Consider the following 21,019-nt stretch of genomic DNA (forward strand, 5'->3'; position numbering starts at 1 on the left):
CAGGCTCATCCTGACTTGACCCTCCGGCATGACAATGCCACCAGCCATACTGCTCGTTCTGTGCATGATTTCCTGTAAGACAGGAATGTCAGTGTTCTGCCATGGCCAGCAAAGAGCCCGGATCTCAATCCCATTGAGCATGTCTGGGACCTGTTCGATTGGAGGGTGAGGGCTAGGCCCATTTCCCCCAGGAATGTCCGGGAACTTGCAGGTGCCTTGGTGGAAGAGTGGGGTCACATCTCACAGCAAGAACTGGCAAATCTGGTCCAGTCCATTAGGAGGAGATGCACTTCAGTACTGGCCACACCAGATACTGACTGTTACTTTTGACCTTTCCTTTGTTCAGGGACACATTGTTCAATTTCTGTTAGTCACATGTCTGTGGAACTTGTTCAGTTCATGTCTCAGTTGTTGAATCTTGTTATGTTCATACAAATATTTACACATGTTAAATTTGCTGAAAATACACGCAGTTGACAGTGAGAGGACGTTTACTTTACATTTTTTGCGACATCAGACATAATATCACTATAATCATTTTAAAAAGTTGCTTTTATTTCATTTGTAAACATTTCAACTGTATTAAATTCAAACTTTTTTCAATTCCACAAAAAATTAACACCCATCAAAATAGACGTCTCTTTCTTCTCTTTCTTGTGATGTAAGTGTCTAGACAATGCATTAAATCCCTGACTAAGCAAGCGTTCTTTTAGATGCAATGGATCGACTGTGTATTCCATTGAGCCCATTTCTGTGGTGTTTTTGACAGGTCATTACAAACATTTCCACGGTCGTAACGTTAGCGGGGAAAAACAACAGGCACAAGCAAGAGTATGAAAGAGTCGCATGAGTAAAAGGAAAGCAATCAATCCAGCAAAATTTAAGTGACAAGTGGATTTTTCACGCCTCAAACACAGGAAATAGATCCTCAGGTGGGCGGGGCATGCACATGCTACTGTAAGTGCTGGCTCGCATCCAAAGTGTTGCCTGGGATCATTTAGCATATTTTTGGCACCTGATGGCATGCTAAAGGCTCTGTAATGAAGGCTCCGCTGGTAACGTGTTTTCAGATGTAAACAGCAATCAAGACAGCTCACAGAGAGACACAAGTCAATGGACACGAAGGAAATGATTTATCTCATTTTCTCTCTCTCTCACTCTCTCTCTCTCTCTCTCTTTCTCTGTCTCTCTCTTTCTGTCTCTGTCACTCACTCTTTCTCTGTCTGTCTGTGTGTTTCTCTCTCTCTCTGTCTCTCTCACTCTCTCTCACTCTCTCCATGTCTGCCTGTCTGTCTGTTTTTCTTTCTCTCTCTCTCTCTCTCTTTGTCTCTGTCTTTCTCTGTCTCTTTCTCTCTCTCTGTCTGTCTCTCTCTCTGTCTTTCTCTATCTCTGTCTCTATCTCTGTCTTTCTGTCTCTCTCTCTCTGTCTCTCTCTCTCCTCTCTGTCTCTGTCTCTCTCTCTCTGTCTCTATCTCTGTCTCTCTCTCTCTCTGTCTCTGTCTCTCTCTCTCTCTGTCTCTGTCTCTCTCTGTCTCTCTCTTTCTCTCTCTCTTTCTCTCTCTGTCTCTGTCTCTGTCTCTGTCTCTCTTTCTGTCTGTCTCTCTTTCTGTCTGTCTCTCTCTTTCTCTCTCTCTCTATCTCTCTGTCTCTGTCTCTCTCCCTCACCTCTCTGTCTCTGTCTCTGTCTCTGTCTCTGTCTCTGTCTCTGTCTCTGTCTCTGTCTCTGTCTCTGTCTCTGTCTCTCCAGGGCAAGAGGAACAAGCCTGGGGTGGAGGCAGCCAGCACCCCAGATTCAGTTCAGATTCGTGGCCGAGGGGAAAACAAAGCCATCAAGTAAGTGTTGGGTGGTGGTGGGGGGGGGGCTGGCTGAGCTTTGAAGGATTCACTACAGCACAGCTAACTGGGACTGTCAAGAGGATGAGAGGCAAATACCTGGGTGTGCTCAAATAAAAGGCAAAAACACTGAATCTCGCTGAGATATGGAGGGGAAGGAACATATTTAGCAAGGAAAAGGGCAGTTGTGGTTGTTAAATAAGCGTATCTTGACAACTCCTTACAGTCCTTCCGGTGAAAACAAGAGGCATAAATTATAGCATACTTCATTTGACAGGCTTCAGATAAAGAGCATGTTAAACTCCAGTAAAATTAGGAACTACATGATGTGTTCCTGAACACTCAACGGAACTGTAATAGTGTCTTACTGATAAAGGGAAAGGGAAAGGGGGATACCTAGTCAGTTGTCCAACTGAATGTATTCTACTGAAATGTGTCTTCCGCATTTAACCCAACCCCTGATAAGCCACTAGTTTACTGTCCAACTGCAGTGTTACTTTATTTTACAGCCTGAATGTGATTACCTTGGCTGAGTTTCAGTTGACATTTGCATTACATCTAGAGTTTAAACCTAAAACCATTCTTCTACTTGGATTGCACCAAGGTACCCTTTATCCCAATGCCTTGTAAAGTAATATAGTCAGAATCACTTAAACGAGCACTATACCTAATATTATGTGTATCATAGTACATTTATGACTAAAGCCCAATCCCAATAAAAAAATAGTATTTGATGTCCACGATACCTGCAGCAATGTCTTGATGATATATTCTACTGTATGACTGTTTGTTGTTAACATTCCTGCTTCATGGTTGCAGCTGCGCAGCCCAAAACCTGACAGACTGTGGTCTCTGTCTCCAGCTAACCCCACAGTCCTCTCCCTCTGTCACCATGCCACCTGTTCTCCCATTCTCCCTTTCATCACTCTCCTCCCTGTTTTATTTCTCCCTTCTCTATTTCTGTATCTCTCCCTTTTTCCAAGATATGTTTTATCTGTGTATCCAACCTTTGCTGTTTCACTTTGACTTATAACATACTGTATATTACTCTGTGATTGATGTTGAATACATTTTTAACTCTTTCACTGTTTTCTAATCCCTTGTACAGAGGAAGGTATAATCTATTAACTTGTCCATGAGTCTGGATGCTGTGTCAGCTCACAGAATAGACGATATGCTTTTCCCAAACCCCATCCCCTTTAGACCGATACACTTTTTACCTTCCTTGTTTTCCTACTTTCTTTTCAAAGACATAAATGTTTTCCTCTGAAAGTATATGATGAACATTATAATGGAATTACTTTTATAAATGCAGGACCAGGGCCAGATTACCGAACGGGCACACAGGGCACGTGCCCCTAGGCCCTCGACCTCCAGGGGGCCCCCAACCCAATTTGTTTTTGTTAAATTAGGGGGGGGGGGGGGGGGGGGGGGGGGGCAGATAGCATACGATAGCAAAATGTGTGGAATTGCAGGAAATTTGCTTCAAAACTGCAACATTTTCTCTCAGCCTCATGGCAAAATGTATAGACTAGCAGGAAATTAGCTTGAAAAACTGCTAAACCTTCTCTCAGCCTCATGGCAAAATGTGAACAAAAGCATGAGATGAGCTATAAAAAAGCACATTATTTTCTCCGCCCCATGGCAAAAAGTGTAGAATTGCAGGAAATTAGCAAAAAAAATTGGCAGGTCATCGCATTATTTGGTACTCATGATTGATATAACCTTTTTTTCCTCGAATGTACGGGATCTGAACACGCCGCATAAATGTATCTTGTTTTTCCAACAAGTATTATCATGTCATTGCTTCATCATGTTTTACTACAAAAAGTAAAAGAGTACTTATTGTTGCCAGACGCAACTTCCAATACACTGACTTAGGTGGAGGATCCCTCAGGGAGGGTACAATCAATTTTATTAAACTGACCTTTATTAAGAAAAGTAGTACTATTCTGTTGGTGTATGCACCGAACACTTATGATAACTAATTTCATGACCAATTCTGTACTCTGACACTAGATTTAGCTGACTTCTGACCAGTTATTTGTGGCGATTTTAATGCAAAACACTACCATCTCACCCCCTCCGCAACATTTTTGAGAACTGGCATAAACCCAGGGGACTGTTTTCTGATCTATACTTGCATTTCTTAAAAGCATTTTAGAAGCCCCTGCCAATCGACCTACAATAGAAGAGACGTCTTACCTTCAATCACTGAAATGAACTGGTCTGTAATTCTCTCTTCTAGAAATTCTAATTATCAAAATATCCATTTGAATTTTGTCCGCAGATCTTATCTTACCCTGCGTAGACTATTCCAAATGAATATTCATCCAACCCCGAAATGCTCTCTATGCCTTCAAGGTGCCCCCGGTACCTGTGGGTCGGTGCAACTGTCCTGTGGTGGGAGGTGTGGGTGGGCACAGTGGTCCTGTGGGAGAAGGTAAAGGTTTTCTCTCTGCACCATGGAAAAATGTGTTGAAATGTAGGAAGTTAGCTGATTTCAGAAATGGGGGCCCCCGGAGGTCGGTGCCCCAGGGCCGTACCCCTAATGTGGTAGTCCGGCCCTGTGCAGGACCCCTAATGTATTTTCAAATTATTTTCTACAAATATTAGAGGTGTATCTCTATTGCCTGGATTGACATTTCTCTCATTCACCTATTAAACTAAGGTTGTTTCCATATCCTGTCTCTCTCCAAGAAACATCCTTCACTTTGCTCCACTGTGATTGGCTCTGCTGCTCTGACTTATCTTTCTTTCTATCCCTGAAACTCCTCCCTCCTACTCCACTGTGATTGGCTGTACTGCTCTTACCTGTCTCTCTCTCTGGCCGCAGTGATCTAGACAGGGACTTTTGGAATAACAATGACAGCAGCAACGTGCAGCAGAGATGGAGCTCCTATCCGCCCAAAGAGTTCCTCTTAAACATGTCCCCCTATGCCCCGTACGGAGACCCTCGCCTCACGCCCAAGTGAGTCTCGGTCGCGGCTGGTAAGGGACCCCTCTCTCTGTGCAGGGCTGTAACGAAGCGGGGGAGCCAAGCCTCTCACAATGAGTTCTGTGCCCCCGTACCCCCAACCCTCCACAACACCCTCAGTCTGACTCAGTCTGACCCTCAACACCTTCAGTCTGAAACAGACAAACATTGCAGACAAAATATACATCCAAAGACACAGTACATTGTCTACATAGGAACATGCCACCCTAGTCCACCCTAGTCCACGCATGCATTTCTCTCTGCCGGACATACACGTAAGAGCTACATGATGCACAAAGTATGCACTTTATATTGTACACAAGTAGCTCATTTGCCAAACAGTAGCTCTGAACCCAAGGCATAACCTAATGCATATGTCCCGGTAAAGGTCATTGCTAAGGTCAAATGTAATAGCCTAAGGGGGCCAAACGGCATTATTAAGTGATGTTATCCACGTAACATGCACATCTTACATACAGTATCTTCTGTCTTGGGAGAGTTCCGTTGATTGGCATTAGTAATTCCTTTTCCTGCAGCCAACAGGGTCTGAAAGGTAAAGCTATTTAGTATGCATTGTTGACCATGCAGAACTAGATTGAGATGTACAGGGCTGCCACTGGATGTTTCTACTTGCCTTACCTTAGATGTGACTGACATCAGTATAGGGATGGCCAGGCGTGAGGTCAGCCTTGTCTCCCTCCAGCCCTCTATTCTTCATCTCGGGTGCGTCGCAAATTTGACCCTATTCCCTCTGGTCAAAAGTAATGCACTACATAGGGAATAGGGAGCCATTTGGGATGCAACCTTAGATTGAATCAAGAAGAGGGTTGTCTCTAGTGGTGTTACCAAGACCGATCAAATATTAATTGGATGGAGACACTAATAGATGCAGATCATGTCTGAAGCTGCCCCCCACTATAAACACTATAAACACACTATTCATTATACTAGCCTTTCCCATCTGGACACATGAATATGTAATATGAATCTTTAAATTACACACAATATAGACATACAGAAACTTAGCATACTGAAACTTAACATGAAGAAACTTTTACCTATATACCAACATTTACCCATATACCAACCAACCAACAAACATTTGAAATGCCCCCTATTCCCTACAGCCCTGCCAGCCTCACTAACCCTTAACCTCTAACCCTTCACCTCCAGCCCATGGAGTGCTACCATGGAGACGGACAACCCTCAAACCATCTGAGCAGAAACCCTTTATAGATCCCACTCACACAGCCCAATACCCACCTTTCCACTGAAACCAACCAACTAACCAACCATCCCCTAATCTTAAGGGTATTAACCGTAAACCCATTGCCCTCGGTTTAAACCGTCCCCTCAGCTCTGTCATCGAGGGTTGACCGTTGTTTTGGGATTTTGCTCCTAGTTTTTGCTGTTGTCGTTTTTTTGTCACATTCTATAGGAGTCCTGTGTCGTTCCCTAATCACCTCTCCTCACTCTCGTTGTGCCTCGTGGTTTTGTGTCACCACCACCACCACCACCACCTCCAGGTGCTATAAGGCTGCCTCTCCTTAGTCAGACCACCTGAGCCCTCTGGACACACCAGTCACTCTATAGCTGTACAGTACATTAATCACTAAAGGCTCTAATGTCATTGATGTTTTTCCTGCACGGAGAAAGTCGTTTTTTATTTTATTTTATAGTTTACCAGAGAAAGGATAAAGAGGGGGTTTATTCTCAATGGGTGTATTGTCTTTAGAGTTCATGGGCTGTGGTACAGTGAACCTGCTAGGATCCATTGATCCCTTTTTGAGATCCAGTCAAATGTTTGCCCTTTTCACCGTCATGTGACGAGGTCTTGAGCAAGGGATGGGAAGCCCTGTGCATAAGCTAAATATAACTTACCTTAAATCTCCCTAAATGGTCAACTCCATCCCTACCCCTACCCCATGCTCACTGTAGAACTGTTGCAGGCTGGACGTACATATCCTCTGTCTAAAGTGTTTTCCCTCTCGGCCAGCAGCTGTGTTCTCTGACTGTGTCTGTGTGTCTCCACTGAGTGTAGTGACCCTGTAGTGAAACTGTGTCTGGTCTGTCTGGTGTTGTCTCTGTGACGTTGTCTAGGTTACGGCTGCTTGTGCTGCTCTGGGTTACGCGGGAGAGGAATGAAGTGTGTACTCAACAGATTCACTGTGCTGATTAACTGCTATACACTACAATGTCTTACTAGAGACTTTCGAGCCACTCACTCCAACAATGTCATTACACACACCATAATCTTTCAATCAAGCCTATCTGTTTCATTTAACGTTGTATATCCTACTGTACATAACAAAGTAGATCAACTGTTTCTTTTAAAATGTAAATAGGCCATAGATAGCCTACATAATTCAATGATCATGACCCCCTCAGTTGTATTGCAAACACCATGAAGTCCTTGATAGAATAATACATTTGGTCATGTATATTTAATGTGCAGTATAAAGTAAAGCTGCAGAATGGCCAGTCAGTCTAACTGACAGGTACTCAAAACACAGCCAGCATCTGTCTGTCTCAGTCCTACTGCACCCAAACACACACCACTCTGTCACTCTTCCCATCTGGTTCAGACAGAAAGACGGACGGACATACGGACGGAGAGATGGACAGACAGACAGACAGACAGACAGACAGACAGACAGACAGACAGACAGACAGACAGACAGACAGACAGACAGACAGACAGACAGACAGACAGACAGACAGACAGACAGACAGACAGACAGACAGACAGACAGACAGACAGACAGACAGACAGACAGACAGACAGACAGACAGACAGACAGTGAATCTCAGCCCGTCTCCCTCCTGCTAACCCAGCAGCAGCACAGCCTACTGACTTGCTGGCTGGCTGCTACTCCTCTGTATTGGAAACCTGTAGCTGGATTGATAACACTACCCCCATCCTAATGCTATTCTGCTGTGTGGTTCACTTTCCGGGTTGTTCTACCTCACTGATTCTACTGTTACTATCCACCTCTCTCTCTCTTTCTCTGTCTCTCTCTCTCTCCTCCGTCTGTCTCTCTCTTTCTCCTTTATGTCTGTGTCTGTCTGTCTATCTGGTGCCCCCTGTCTCTCAGTGGGGTGGAGAAGGGGGATGGGGGCGGGGCTGGGTGTGGGAGCGGGGCAGGTCCCAGTCGCAGTGACAGCGTGAGAAGCATAGTGACGGGGCTGGGCCCTGGCAGCAAGGCTGGGCGCTGGCAGACGGTCCAGAGCCACATGCACGCCGGAGGCCTGAGGCCCAGAAAGTGAGTGACATGAGTGACATGGGTTGGCTGGGCATGAGGTCACGCATGTGGGGTATTGCTGAGCAGCACAGGGGCATGGTATGGATGGTTTGGGGGACTGCAGTCAGAAGCAGAAAGGCTTATATGTGATATATGCTGCATTTGGTAGTGCAGAGATTTATGAGAGGAAGAATGGATGGAAAGAGGGAAGAAACTATTGAAGGAAATGATGAGCTGAAAATGTGAGTGCTTGTACTGACATTTTCTGATGCATGGGAATATGTTGTCATGGTAAGGCACTGTTGACTAAAGAGAACATCCTCTCTCACAAACAAATACCAAAAGTTACGCAACGTCTGCCACTGCTTCATCACTGTATTGGACCACAAAATATCTACTTTTTGATTTGGAATCTTATAGCAGGGCCGTTCTTAAGACGCCTGAAACTCTCCTCATGTACACTCTTAGAAAGAAGGTGCTATCTAGAACCTAAAACGTTTCTTTGGCTGACCCCATAGGGGACGCCCTTTGAAGAACCCTTTTGGTTCCAGGTAGAACCCTTTTGGGTTCCATATACAGTAGAACCCTTTCCGTAGAGGGTTCTACCTGGAACCTTTTTTCTAAGAGTGTATAACCATTTTAACACTTTCAGTCAAAATCCAATTCCCTCTTTACCTGCCTTCTTCACTCCTCTACTTTTTACCTCCCCCCTCATCCTAATCAAATGTAACTTTTTCCCCATTTATGGTCTGTAATTGGTTTCTATTTTGAGGTAGGCATGTGTGTCTATGTTTCTGCTGTAAGATATGTCTCACTCTCCCCTCTCTCTACCTCTGCCCCTCAAGGCTTTTTAATTACAAATCACTCAAGGTTTTTAGTCAGTTTAATTGACTTTCTGGGTAGGAGATATCTGAGAAGCCCTCCTTAAGTTAGCAGGGGGAGGATACAGGCAGCAGATAGAAGGGCTTATAGCCTGCCTGGCCATTTGAATGACAGGGTAGGTAAGTCATTTACTATACACGCAGAGAGACAAATTAAATATCTATTTGCAGTTGAATGTATTCAACCTTGGACACGAGAGATATTGAAATAGTAGAGAAATGTACAGTGAAAGAATTAGGTGTTGAGCTTGCTACGGTATCTGGGTAGGAGCTGTAAAAAAGCCTAAGCCAATTTTATGACACATTGTGAAATGTATTTCTGTGTGAATTGGACTCCCAGATGTCTGGCTGGCCCTATGCCACGTATTCCATCCAGATTTATTGATGAATCATTCTGTCAGTTATGACATAAATAATTGTTGGACTGTAAAATGTAGCGCATACTGCAGCTGATGTGGTGCATACTGCAGCTGATGTGGTGCATACTGCAGCTGATGTGGCGCATACTGCAGCTGATGTGGAGCATACTGCAGCTGATGTGGTGCATACTGCAGCTGATGTGGTGCATACTGCAGCTGATGTGGTGCATACTGCAGTTGATGTGGTGCATACTGCAGCTGATGTGGCGCATACTGCAGCTGATGTGGAGCATACTGCAGCTGATGTGGAGCATACTGCAGCTGATGTGGTGCATACTGCAGCTGATGTGGTGCATACTGCAGCTGATGTGGAGCATACTGCAGCTGATGTGGCGCATTCTGCAGCTGATGTGGCGCATACTGCAGCTGATGTGGCGCATACTGCAGCTGATGTGGCGCATACTGCAGCTGATGTGGCGCATACTGCAGCTGATGTGGAGCATACTGCAGCTGATGTGGCGCATACTGCAGCTGATGTGGCGCATACTGCAGCTGATGTGGAGCATACTGCAGCTGATGTGGCGCATACTGCAGCTGATGTGGCGCATACTGCAGCTGATGTGGAGCATACTGCAGCTGATGTGGCGCATACTGCAGCTGATGTGACGCATACTGCAGCTGATGTGGCGCATACTGCAGCTTGGCACTGAATGCATCATTGTTGGAAGAGCAGAGTGGAATTATTTTATTGAAAGACTTTTATTTGATGTTGCTATCTATGACTTGCTGCTTTCATAGATACACTTCTATCTCTGAGTCACATTTATTCTTTATATTGTTATATTTTTCTCTTGTCACTGATAGCTTGTAAGCTTATCCCTATCTTTCATACTTAATGCATCCATCCATATTATTTCTACCCTACCTCATTCTTTAGATTCTTTATGCTATATAAAAGGTCCAATGATAATACTTTGGATGAGATGAGTGAGAGGAAGGATTTAGGCAGTGGTGATACAGGTGAACAGAGAGAGTGGGAAAGCATGATACTGATGAATTTCAATCAAAACAACCTAATGTCGTATATTATATATAGTTGAAGTCAGAAGTTTACATACACCTTAGCCAAATACATTTAAACTCAGTTTTTCACAATTCCTGACATTTAATCCATGTAAAAATTCCCCGTCTTAGGCCAGTTAGGATCACCACTTTATTTTAAGAATGTGAAATGTCAGAATAATAGTAGAGAGAATGATTTATTTCAGCTTTTATTTCTTTCATCACATTGTCAGTGGGTCAAAAGTTTACATACACTCAATTAGTATCTGGTAGCATTGCCTTTAAATTGTTTAACTTGGGTCAAACGTTTCAGGTAGCCTTCCACAAGCTTCCCACAATAAGTTGGGTGAATTTTGTCCCATTCCTCCTGACAGTGCGGGTGTAACTGAGTCAGGTTTGTAGGCCTCCTTGCTCGCACACGCTTTTTCAGTTCTGCCTACACATTTTCTATAGGATTGAGGTCAAGGCTTTGTGATGGCCACTCCAATACCTTGACTTGGTTGTCCTTAAGCCATTTTGCCACAACTTTGGAAGTATGCTTGGGGTCATTGTCCATTTGGAAGACCCATTTGCGACCAAGCTTTAACTTCCTGACTGATGTCTTGAGATGTTGCTTCAATATATTCACATAATTTTCCTCCCTCATGATGCCATCTATTTTGTGAATTGCACCAGTCCCTCCTGCAGCAAAGCACCCCAACAACATGATGCTGCCACCCCCGTGCTTCACGGTTGGGATGGTGTTCTTCGGCTTGCAAGCCTCCCCCTTTTTCCTTCAAACATAACAATGGTCATTATGGCCAAACAGTTCTATTTTTGTTTCATCAGACCAGAGGACATTTCTCCAAAAAGTACGATCTTTGTCCCCATGTGCAGTTGCAAACCGTAGTCTGGCTTTTTTATGGCGGTTTTGGAGCAGTGGCTTCTTCCTTGCTGAGCGGCCTTTCAGGTTATGTCGATATAGGACTTGTTTTACTGTGGATATAGATACTTTTGTGCCTGTTTCCTCCAGCATCTTCAAATCAAATCAAATTGTATTTGTCACACACACATGGTTAGCAGATGTTAATGCGAGTGTAGCGAAATGCTTGTGCTTCTAGTTCCGACAATGCAGTAATATCTAACAAGTAATCTAACAATTTCACAACAACTACCTTATACACACAAGTGTAAAGGAATGAATAAGAATATGTACATAAAAATATATGGATGAGCGATGGCCGAACGGCATAGGCAAGATGCAGAACGGCATAGGCAAGATGCAGTAGACGGTATAGAGTACAGTATATACATATGAGATGAGTAATGTAGGGTATGTAAACATTATATAAAGTGGCATTGTTTAAAGTGGCTAGTAATACATTTATTACATCCAATTTTTAATTGGATTCACAAGGTCCTTTGCTGTTGTTCTGGGATTGATTTGCACTTTTCACACCAAAGTACGTTCATCTCTAGGAGCTCCTTCCTGAGCTGTATGGCGGCTGCGTGGTCCCATGATATTTATACTTGTGTACTATTGTTTGTACAGATGAACGTGGTACCTTCAGGCGTTTGAAAATTGCTCCCAATGATGAACCAGACTTGTGGAGGTCTACAATTTTTTTTCTGAGGTCTTGGCTGATTTATTTTGATATTCCCATGATGTCAAGCAAAGAGGCACTGAGTTTGAAGGTAGGCCTTGAAATACATCCACAGGTACACCTCCTATTGACTCAAATTATGTCAATTAGCCTATCAGAAGCTTCTAAAGCCATGACATCATTTTCTGGAATTTTCCAAGCTGTTTAAAGGCACAGTCATGTAAACGTCTGACCCACTGGAATTGTGATACAGTGAATTATAAGTGAAAATATCTGTCTGCAAACAATTGTTGGAAAAATTACTTGTGTCATGCACAAAGGAGATGTCCTAACCGACTTGCCAAAACTACATTTGTGGAGTGGTTGAAAAACTAGTTTTAATGACTACAACCTAAGTGTATGTAAACTTCCGACTTCAATTGTACAATCCAAGCAAATCTGATGGCACTTGTAGATTTTCTGGAATGTTTAAAGCAACGTCCGTACACTTATGAAATGTGCTGTAACCGCTATTAGCACATACCATAAGCCCATCCCAAAACACTTCCATACCCACTGACCATTCATATAATGACAGTAACACTCATTCTCACTAACCACAGCCCATCTTCAGTCAACACATTGTCCTGAGCTGTATGTGAGCTATCTGAAAGGCCATGTGGGGAGTATGAAGTGTGACTGGTATTAATCTGGTCCACAAATCCCTCCTCTCGGGGCCCTGCCTCTGGTGCTCTCCAGTAGAATTACTACAGCGCTGTGGAGCTAGCCCGGGCCCACTGAAGAGCACAGTCAACACAGCCAAAGGCTGTAAATCCTCCAGTGCTGCACTAGCCTAAGACAGAGGCTGTTTAGCCAGAGCTTACAGTAATCATGAAGGGCAGAAATCGAAGGGGGAGAGTAGGGAAACACTATTAAACTAGTGTAAAAGCAGACGGATGATTAGAAAGACAGAGAGGTTTGAGGGAGGGGAGAGGGTTGTTTGGTCAGATGAATGTGTTGAACTGATAGGTAAGGCAGGCAAGATGAATAGAGCTGACAAAGACCAGTTGACCTAAGAGAAGCAGCATAGTGTGAGAGGTAGCTAGGAGGCTAGTGTAAAGTCATCATGGGTTAGAGGAGGACAGATTAATGGGATGAAAAATAATGGATACAAAGGAGGAGGAAGAGGTCAAGGTAAATCAGGGAGAAAAGTGACATGAAAAGGGTAAGAGCAGTGGATGAAGGAAAATAGAGATAAAGGCTGTTAGCTCCTGTTTGGTGTGGGGCTGAGCACTGTCAAAAACACAAGCCTACCCACAGACTGTCAGACACTCACATACAAGCATCTATACAAGCATCTTCTACAACTGTATGACTACTGCTAAACTGATTTAACCTGACAATGCTCTATTTCCTGTTTTCCATCTCTCCATACCCTCCTTTCTCTATGTTGAACTCTCTGGGCCCATCCTCATTTTTGTTCCCTCTGGTACTTGTATTGTACTCACACCATCACTCTTCCTCTGTATCTCCTATTTTCCAATTATGGATCTCTTCTGTCAATCTCTCTGGTTACCACTATCCTTCTCATCTATCCCTCTCCTTCCCTCTTCTCTCACTGCAACCTCTGCAAACCCTTGTTACCGTCTCTTCCCTTGCTACTCTGTCTGGTCAGTTTTGGGGACCCCTCCCTCTCGGCCGCCTCTACTCTGGAGCACATTCCATCCTCAGCAGCAGCCCGTCCTCGTCCCCTGGTGCGACAGCAGAGTCTCCAGCAGCCTCTCAGCCACCAGCCCCCTCCGGGCCCCAATGACCCCCCAGCCACCTCCCAGAGCCTGGGCCAGCTGCACACAGGGCTCGGGGGCGGAGGGCACCGGGGAGGCCCGCGGGGGGTGCGGGGGAGTCCGGCGGGGACAGGTGCTTCCCGGTACAGAGGAGCAGGAGGAGGACGCTCCAGGTCCAATCCAGGCAGCTGGGACCACATGATGGGACAGATCCGCAACAGAGGACTGGATGTCAAGTCTTTCCTGTGAGTCTGCTGATCTTGGAATCTTCTAGATTCTGCTCTTGGTTCTATTCTGAACCTGTCTGCACTGTCCTCTGTCTGTCTCTTTGGGCTTTCTCAACCTCACTGTGTTGTCCTTATTATATCAAATCTCCCCCCTTCTCCTCAGGTAATTGTCCTAAAGAGTTTCATATACTGTAAGATTCACTCCCGAAATGCCAAGCCTAAGCCATGTACTGTAGCTGTTTTTTGGCATTACTTTAATATGCTGTGTAATTTATGCATCGTTCTTGGTTACTCTGTCTGTATGCCCTTTAGTGTCTGTTTTTAAGTTTACTTAAAGTCACATGTATTATCTTTGCATAGTCACACTTGTCTACCTGAGGGTGGGGGACAAACTATTTGAGCTAATAAGTATGCTGCAGCTGCATACCGTACTCTGAAGTCTTTACTGTGTGTGTGTGTGTGTGTGTGTGTGTGTGTGTGTGTGTGTGTGTGTGTGTGTGTGTGTGTGTGTGTGTGTGTGTGTGTGTGTGTGTGTGTGTGTGTGTGTGTGTGTGTGTGTGTGTGTGTGTGTGTGTGTGTGTGTGTGTGTGTGTGTGTGTGTGTGTGTGCGTGCGAGCGAGCTTACAGTGTATATCACATTTATAGCCTGTGGGCATCAACATGGGTGCAGGGGTTAAGCAGCAGCATGTATAAACTCTACATGCATTGATCTCCTGTCTACAGCGTCATTACTCCCTCAATGGACTGTCACTATTAGAGAGAGAGAGATAAAGGTAGAGAGGAGTAGTGTGTGAAAGACGGAAAGAGAAGGGGTATAGGATGAAGGTTAAACCCAAGGAGACGAGGAGGAGTTGTTGAGGTGGAGAGAGAGTTCAATTCTCTGTGTGGATATGGATGAAAAACAACCACTTCCTAATTCAATTTAGCTCTAATTTTTACAATATTTAGCTATGATAAAGCTAAATGTGCCAAATGTACCATCAAATGTACCATCATATGTACCGCTAAATGTACGTTTGTTTTTATTACCCTGCAGTAGGCAGAACTTCAGTACTTCACAGACCCCTCACAGCATATTGGAGAGAGTAGATCTACTGTAGGTGGAGGAGCGATCTGGAGACCAGAATCTCCTGACACATTTGATGGTGTCACCGATTTTCCAATGAATCTGGTATTGAAATGATTGGCTGGGGATTAACTATTTGTTAGAGAAACAAAACACAGCGATTCCTTCTCCTCCTGTGTGTGAACGATGATGGATGTCTGAGGCTGTGTAGGGCAGCCTGCGGACCTCCCCGACCCCCCTGCCCTCCACTTGAGTCTCTCTGGCCCATTAACACAGGCCTCAGACCAGTGACTTCCTCACTGAATCATCGCTCAATAAAGGCAGGGCAGATATGTGGAACATGGAGGGAGAGGTGGCCTTGCCCACAGTCTTTGTAAACATGAATCTTTCTGGGCTGGACTCAGGCTCTAGGGGATGGGAGGATGGGGAGAGGTGGAAAGATCTAGGCAATGCGGACTGTCTAATTGCTAAGATTATTTTATATTGCGGATTTACAGAGATGCAGAGAATGAAGTTGTGTTACTTTTAAGTCATCATCTCCAACATTGTGACCTTCCATGATAGAGCTTTACTTTGGTGTGGATTTAGGCCTATAAATTCATATCAGTTGTGTTCCTCTATTGTGGTCACCTTTCCTTATGTCTATTGTGGATTGTGTTTCTGTGTGCCAATGGAAAGTCTACAAAACTATGAGCAAACCAACCTTTGTATTGAATACATGGAATTGGATTGTGATGATACCGATGAATGAATCCTGCACATAATGTGCAGGAATGATATTTGATTTAATGTGAATGAAATAGTTTGGTGAACTACCACCTTGGATAGTACTTTAATTTGATAATCATGATTTAGTGACTGTAAAGAACTTGTATGGATCTACTTGGATTTTAAAACACAGACAACATTTCTGTTTTGTCTGCTTCGACTCAAGAGATAAGTATGGTTGTGTTCATTTTTTTTTTGCAGGCAGTCGTGATCTTTTGCTAAATGATTTTCAATTTTGAGAGAGAGAGAGAGAGAGAGAGAGAGAGAGAGAGAGAGAGAGAGAGAGAGGGAGAGAGGGAGAGAGGGAGAGAGGGAGAGAGGGAGAGAGAGAGAGAGAGAGAGAGAGAGAGAGAGAGAGAGAGAGAGAGAGAGAGAGAGAGAATATATTTGGGTTAAATATGGAGGGAAAGAAAAACTGCTATAAGAAGACAGGACAGGGTACAGAGAAACAGTGACTCACCTCACAGCTTTACACAAACCGTGGAAGAGGATCCCTTAGGGGAAGCTAAGGGTGTGTGTGAGGGAGAGCAGGAGTGTGTGAATGTTTGCTTGTTAAGAGCACTGTGTGCCTGGCCCCTTTCAGACTTCAGCATACTTCAATATGACTAAAGCCTGTAACATGGTACGCTCCAAAGCACATAGAAAGTCAACAATCTGTGTCTACAACAGTTTGGGTTCAATTAAATGTTTTAAGGATGAGGTTTTGTATCAATCCAAGTGATAATACCACCTTTCTCTCCTCTTTACAGTTTTTTTTAACTACCTGTCTCTACTCTGTCTCTGTACTCGTTGTGTGTGTGTGTGTTATTGTGTGGAGCAGCGAGGGGAAGATGGTTGTTCTGTCTCTAGCGATCGGGCTGGCTGAACAAGATGACTTCGCCAACCTCCCAGATCTACAGGAAGCACCAGCATGCCAAGAAAAGTCAACTCCACCAGACAAATCAAGGTACCAGCCAGCCTATGAACAAAAGAGTGAAAGGATGAGAAAGAGGGAGAGTGTGAAAGACAAAGAAAGAAAGAAAGAAAGAAAGAAAGAAAGAAAGAAAGAAAGAAAGAAAGAAAGAAAGAAAGAAAGAAAGAAAGAAAGAAAGAAAGAAAGAAAGAAAGAAAGAAAGAAAGAAAGAGTTGAGAGATAAAGCCCTGGTGAAATGAGATAAGAGAGATTGAAGAAAAATAGTTGGTGTAGACTTCTCAGCAGTGTGTCTGATGTTCGGAGGTTCAGAGCAGATCCTTGTGGTCCAGTTTTGAAGCTGCTGTGTGATCGGCATGATCCACAGTGAGAGGGAGCCTATAACAACCCAATGGGGACGCTGTAATTGGATGGGCTGACAGAAGCATCTGATTGGTTGGTTTCAGTGTCTTCCTGCTGTGAGAGTCCTGAGTTAGTACATTAGTAACAGGATTAGATATAGTCACTCTGAGAAGGTAGCAGGAAGTAATGACCTTTATTATATATTAAATAAGCATCTGCTCCCCATATATTGTCTCTGATCCTGGCCAATCAACCATTCCCCAATTCCTTCTCCTGATTTGAAATAGGACTTATCAGGTAAGAACACTAGAATGTCCAATCATCAAGTGTTAACTATGTGTCTACATCCTGTCCCACTTCATTGGTCCTAGCCTTACCGCAACATGTTTGTTTACTTTGCCATTCTAAGTCTGCTTTGGCTTTGTTTCCTCAGTTTTTCCATCTTTCCTTTTTCATGCTCCCTTGTTCTTTTCATGCTCCCTCTCATCCTGCCTCCCCCTTGTTAGCCTGTTTGCCTCCCGCTCTTCCTCGCCAGCTCAAAGAGGGTTTGATCTGCGTGTCTCCGTTCCTCAGCAGGGAGCATGGTGGGGGCGGACTCATTATTCGGGAGTGTGGTCCCCCCGTGTGAAATGCCTGTCTAAAAATATGCTAACCGTTCTTCTGCCACCGACTCCATATGCATTCCCCAACAGCTGTCAGAGACAAGCACGCTAAACTACCAGCTGGGAAATAAGAACCAGAGCAACTCTTGTGGTGAGCAAACAGCTAGATAGGCTGCCGTGCTATCACCTAAAACGTTCTCAGGAATTGAGTGCTCTGCTTGCCTCCTGTCCCTCATGGGTAGTGGACTGTACATAAATCCTGATTATTGGGTAAGGAGTCCTACTGTGTAAGGTGGTGTAGTAGTGAGTGCTTTTATATGGTAGTGTTCAGTACATTTCTGTCCCAGATGAGCAATAGAACAGCTCTTACATTTATCAGACAATAGTTAGTTTTCACTGAATCTCTCTGATGTAGACTATTTTGTACTGCATCTTATGATTTCAATACCATTTGTAATGCCTCCTGGAATTGCCTTTGTACTCAGTTCTAAAAGGAACAAAATATGAACGATGGTAGATGGAGTTCTGTGCAGCGGTCAGAATACATAAGAATTTTGTTCTGAAGGAACGCTATTGTGCTGTATTGGCCTGTGGGTTTGTCCTGTCGTGGTCATGCTAATCGTGTTTCACGGTCATGCCACGATTATGACCTGTTCAGCCTTAAAATGCCTACATTGCAGTCACGGTGTGGAGGCACACCTGCATGCTCATCTTCTCCCTCTTCCTGGCCGGGTGCCTGTCCAACACCAGTCTTTAATCAAAGCGATCTGGTGCGAGGCACAATCTCGTGGGCCAACTTGTCTAGTGTCCTTCCACAATGAATAACCACTTTCAATCATCATCTCTGTCCATCTCTCAGTCTCTCTAGTTATCCCTGTGTGGGTCCCAGTGCCCCTGCCATGCCCACCCCTGGCCTTATGATGGATCCCAGCAGACTGAAGATGATGGAAAGTGAAGATCCCTCCATGTGTGTGTGTGTGTGTGTGTGTGTGTGTGTGTGTGTGTGTGTGTGTGTGTGTGTGTGTGTGTGTGTGTGTGTGTGTGTGTGTGTGTGTGTGTGTGTGTGTGTGTGTGTGTGTGTGTGTGTGTGTGTGTGTGTGTGTGTGTGTGTGTGTGTGAGAGAGCGCGAGAGAGCACACATATGCTGTCAGACAAAGAGAGAAACCTTTGCTTTCAGGTTGCTAGTGAAATGTACACTCACTGCCAAAAAGACAGAAGTATTCACTCAAAGAGAAATGGAACCATTCACAATTCAGATGCCTAGAAACATACAGTTCAATGAGATGAATAAATACACATACAGGCTCAGGTGAAACTGACATTGACAGACAAAGCATATACCCTCCGTCCATACACACACCTTAATGTATATTAGAATAGGATGTCCTTGCATAGACAGAGAAAGGGTCATTGGTAGAGAGGGAAGGTCAACCATTCTCTCAAATGGAGAATATGTTCTGCTGCATCCGTGAGACCTGTCTTGTTTATCCCTGTAGTACTGAGTACAACGGAATATTATCTATTTCGGGCAGAGAGGGAATCTTTATTCAGATGGATGGAGAACGATATGCCTTGGCTCATTCTCAGGAGACAGGAGTGTACACTCAGATGCTTAGAAACAGGTAATCAAAGCTTCGTGAGAAGCATAAACTAGGCAGCGTAATCTCTGTTTCTTTTGCTGTGGCAGCTCAATTAGAAACTAATCATAGTGTTACAGCACAACTCTAAAGCCAGTGATAACCAAGCTCTATCCACAAGGAGATGAGGGAGGAAAACAATGAAATTATCCTGGAAGTCATTTGTATTTATTAGTAGTCTGGAAAGATTTGTGCTGCGAGATTAGTGATACTCCACAAAGTAGTTTAACCCCAATGTTGTCTGACTCTAAAGCATGCTACTGGAGCTGCTTCTATTGAGCATTGTACTGTTCTCTGACGATACCATTCTTACAGATATGATATCTGATCCAGAAAGTGTTTGTATTGTAAAAACTCGGTCCAAAGAGTGAATACAGTATTCTGTAGGCTATACCTTAAAGCTGGTTATGGAAGTTGTGGTCATCGAGTCATGCACTGGTGGCTGAGGTCCATTGTGTCAGACGCCTTAAGCCTCACAGCTGACTGGAGTCACTGGACTAACCCTCCCACCAACATGCAGTAGCTACAGAGTTTTATCATGGCAGCTCAGTATCATTACCATCTTCAAAATAAAATCTGCTGTAGCATGACAGTGCTAGCCCCCAGACACGCAGACACACAGAGAACACGTAAATAAGGAGCTCAACGCTCCATGCTCTTTGAGCCTGGACCACCAACTCCTTGGAGCCAGAGTTTCTTCATCTGGCCTGTAATCAAACTGAGTCAAGCCTTATAATTACTCTTCTGGCTTGGCAACGGTCTCCATGGCCGCCTCTGGAGCTAGCTCAGGGTAACTTGATTGGCTGGGAACAGCAATATAGGTCAGCACAAAAGAGCCATTTAAAAAAAAAAGTCAGCTCTGTCGCAGAAAGTCATTCACCATGCCTTGCTGAGGCGTTTGAGTCGGAACACAAAGTTGATTAAAGAAAAGCGCAGTTATATAATCTGATGGAAAATAGTGAGAAATCCGCATCGGAAGTCCTGTGTGGAAAAAAGCGCTGCATAAATTCACCTTAATCAATATCTAAGTGAGATATGAGGAGGAAATGACATCACTTTTCCATCTCTTTACTTTATTAGGTGTTTGTGCAATAAAAGGGAGTTTAAAGATCAGTTGAAGCATCAACCAGCATTCACGGGGTACCAACCAATCAGGATGACTCAGACTCAGGTTGGAGAAAAGTATTCAAACCGCAGTTAGCTGGACAACATATAGTAGATGGCTCCATTAGTTGTATTAAGCTGGTACGGAGGGAGGTGGCCTGCTGTTGGATGTTTGCACTGAGTGGGCTGACACCAGAGCTCAGGCCTCATCCATCACAGCCTGGGGACCTGTGATTGTGTTGCGCTGCTCTCCTGGGGCATTGTATGATCAGCATGCCTCATATACTGAATGTTTATGGATACACGCTTTCTCCCAAGCCAGGTCCCCCTGTTGATCCCTCATCTCTTATGTTTTCACCACTCTACCCCCTCTCCCATCATAAGAACCCAACCCTCCCTCCCACTCCACCTCACCTCCATCTCCTCCCTCCATCATGCTGCCCTCTACAACACCAACCCCGCTCCTCTCAATCCATCTCTCCATCTCTCATTCTTTCTCACTGTCTCTCTCTGCCTCTCATGCAGTCTCTCTTCCTCCCTTGATCTAATTGATCTATTAACCCTTTACTTACCTTCCCTCCCTTTGTCAGCCCTTTCTTTCCCTCCCTCTATCTCTCTATCTCTTCATTCATCTAATCTTGCTTCCCCTGGGGGTGTTGACTG

General features: G+C 44.3%; 1 protein-coding gene across 1 annotated transcript in view; it reads left to right on the plus strand.

The window, feature by feature from the left end:
- Positions 1-21,019, plus strand: part of LOC120024806 (synaptotagmin-7-like) — a 49,546-nt gene that overhangs the window by 15,134 nt on the left and 13,393 nt on the right. Inside the window, exons 4-7 of the mRNA XM_038969134.1 lie at positions 1,748-1,833; positions 2,300-2,305; positions 4,670-4,804; positions 16,582-16,707. Of these exons, the coding sequence (XP_038825062.1) occupies positions 1,748-1,833; positions 2,300-2,305; positions 4,670-4,804; positions 16,582-16,707 (353 nt within the window). The remainder of the gene's footprint in view (positions 1-1,747; positions 1,834-2,299; positions 2,306-4,669; positions 4,805-16,581; positions 16,708-21,019) is intronic.

Source organism: Salvelinus namaycush, chromosome 30 (assembly GCF_016432855.1).
Source record: "Salvelinus namaycush isolate Seneca chromosome 30, SaNama_1.0, whole genome shotgun sequence".
In the NCBI taxonomy this organism is placed as follows: Eukaryota; Metazoa; Chordata; class Actinopteri; order Salmoniformes; family Salmonidae; genus Salvelinus; species Salvelinus namaycush.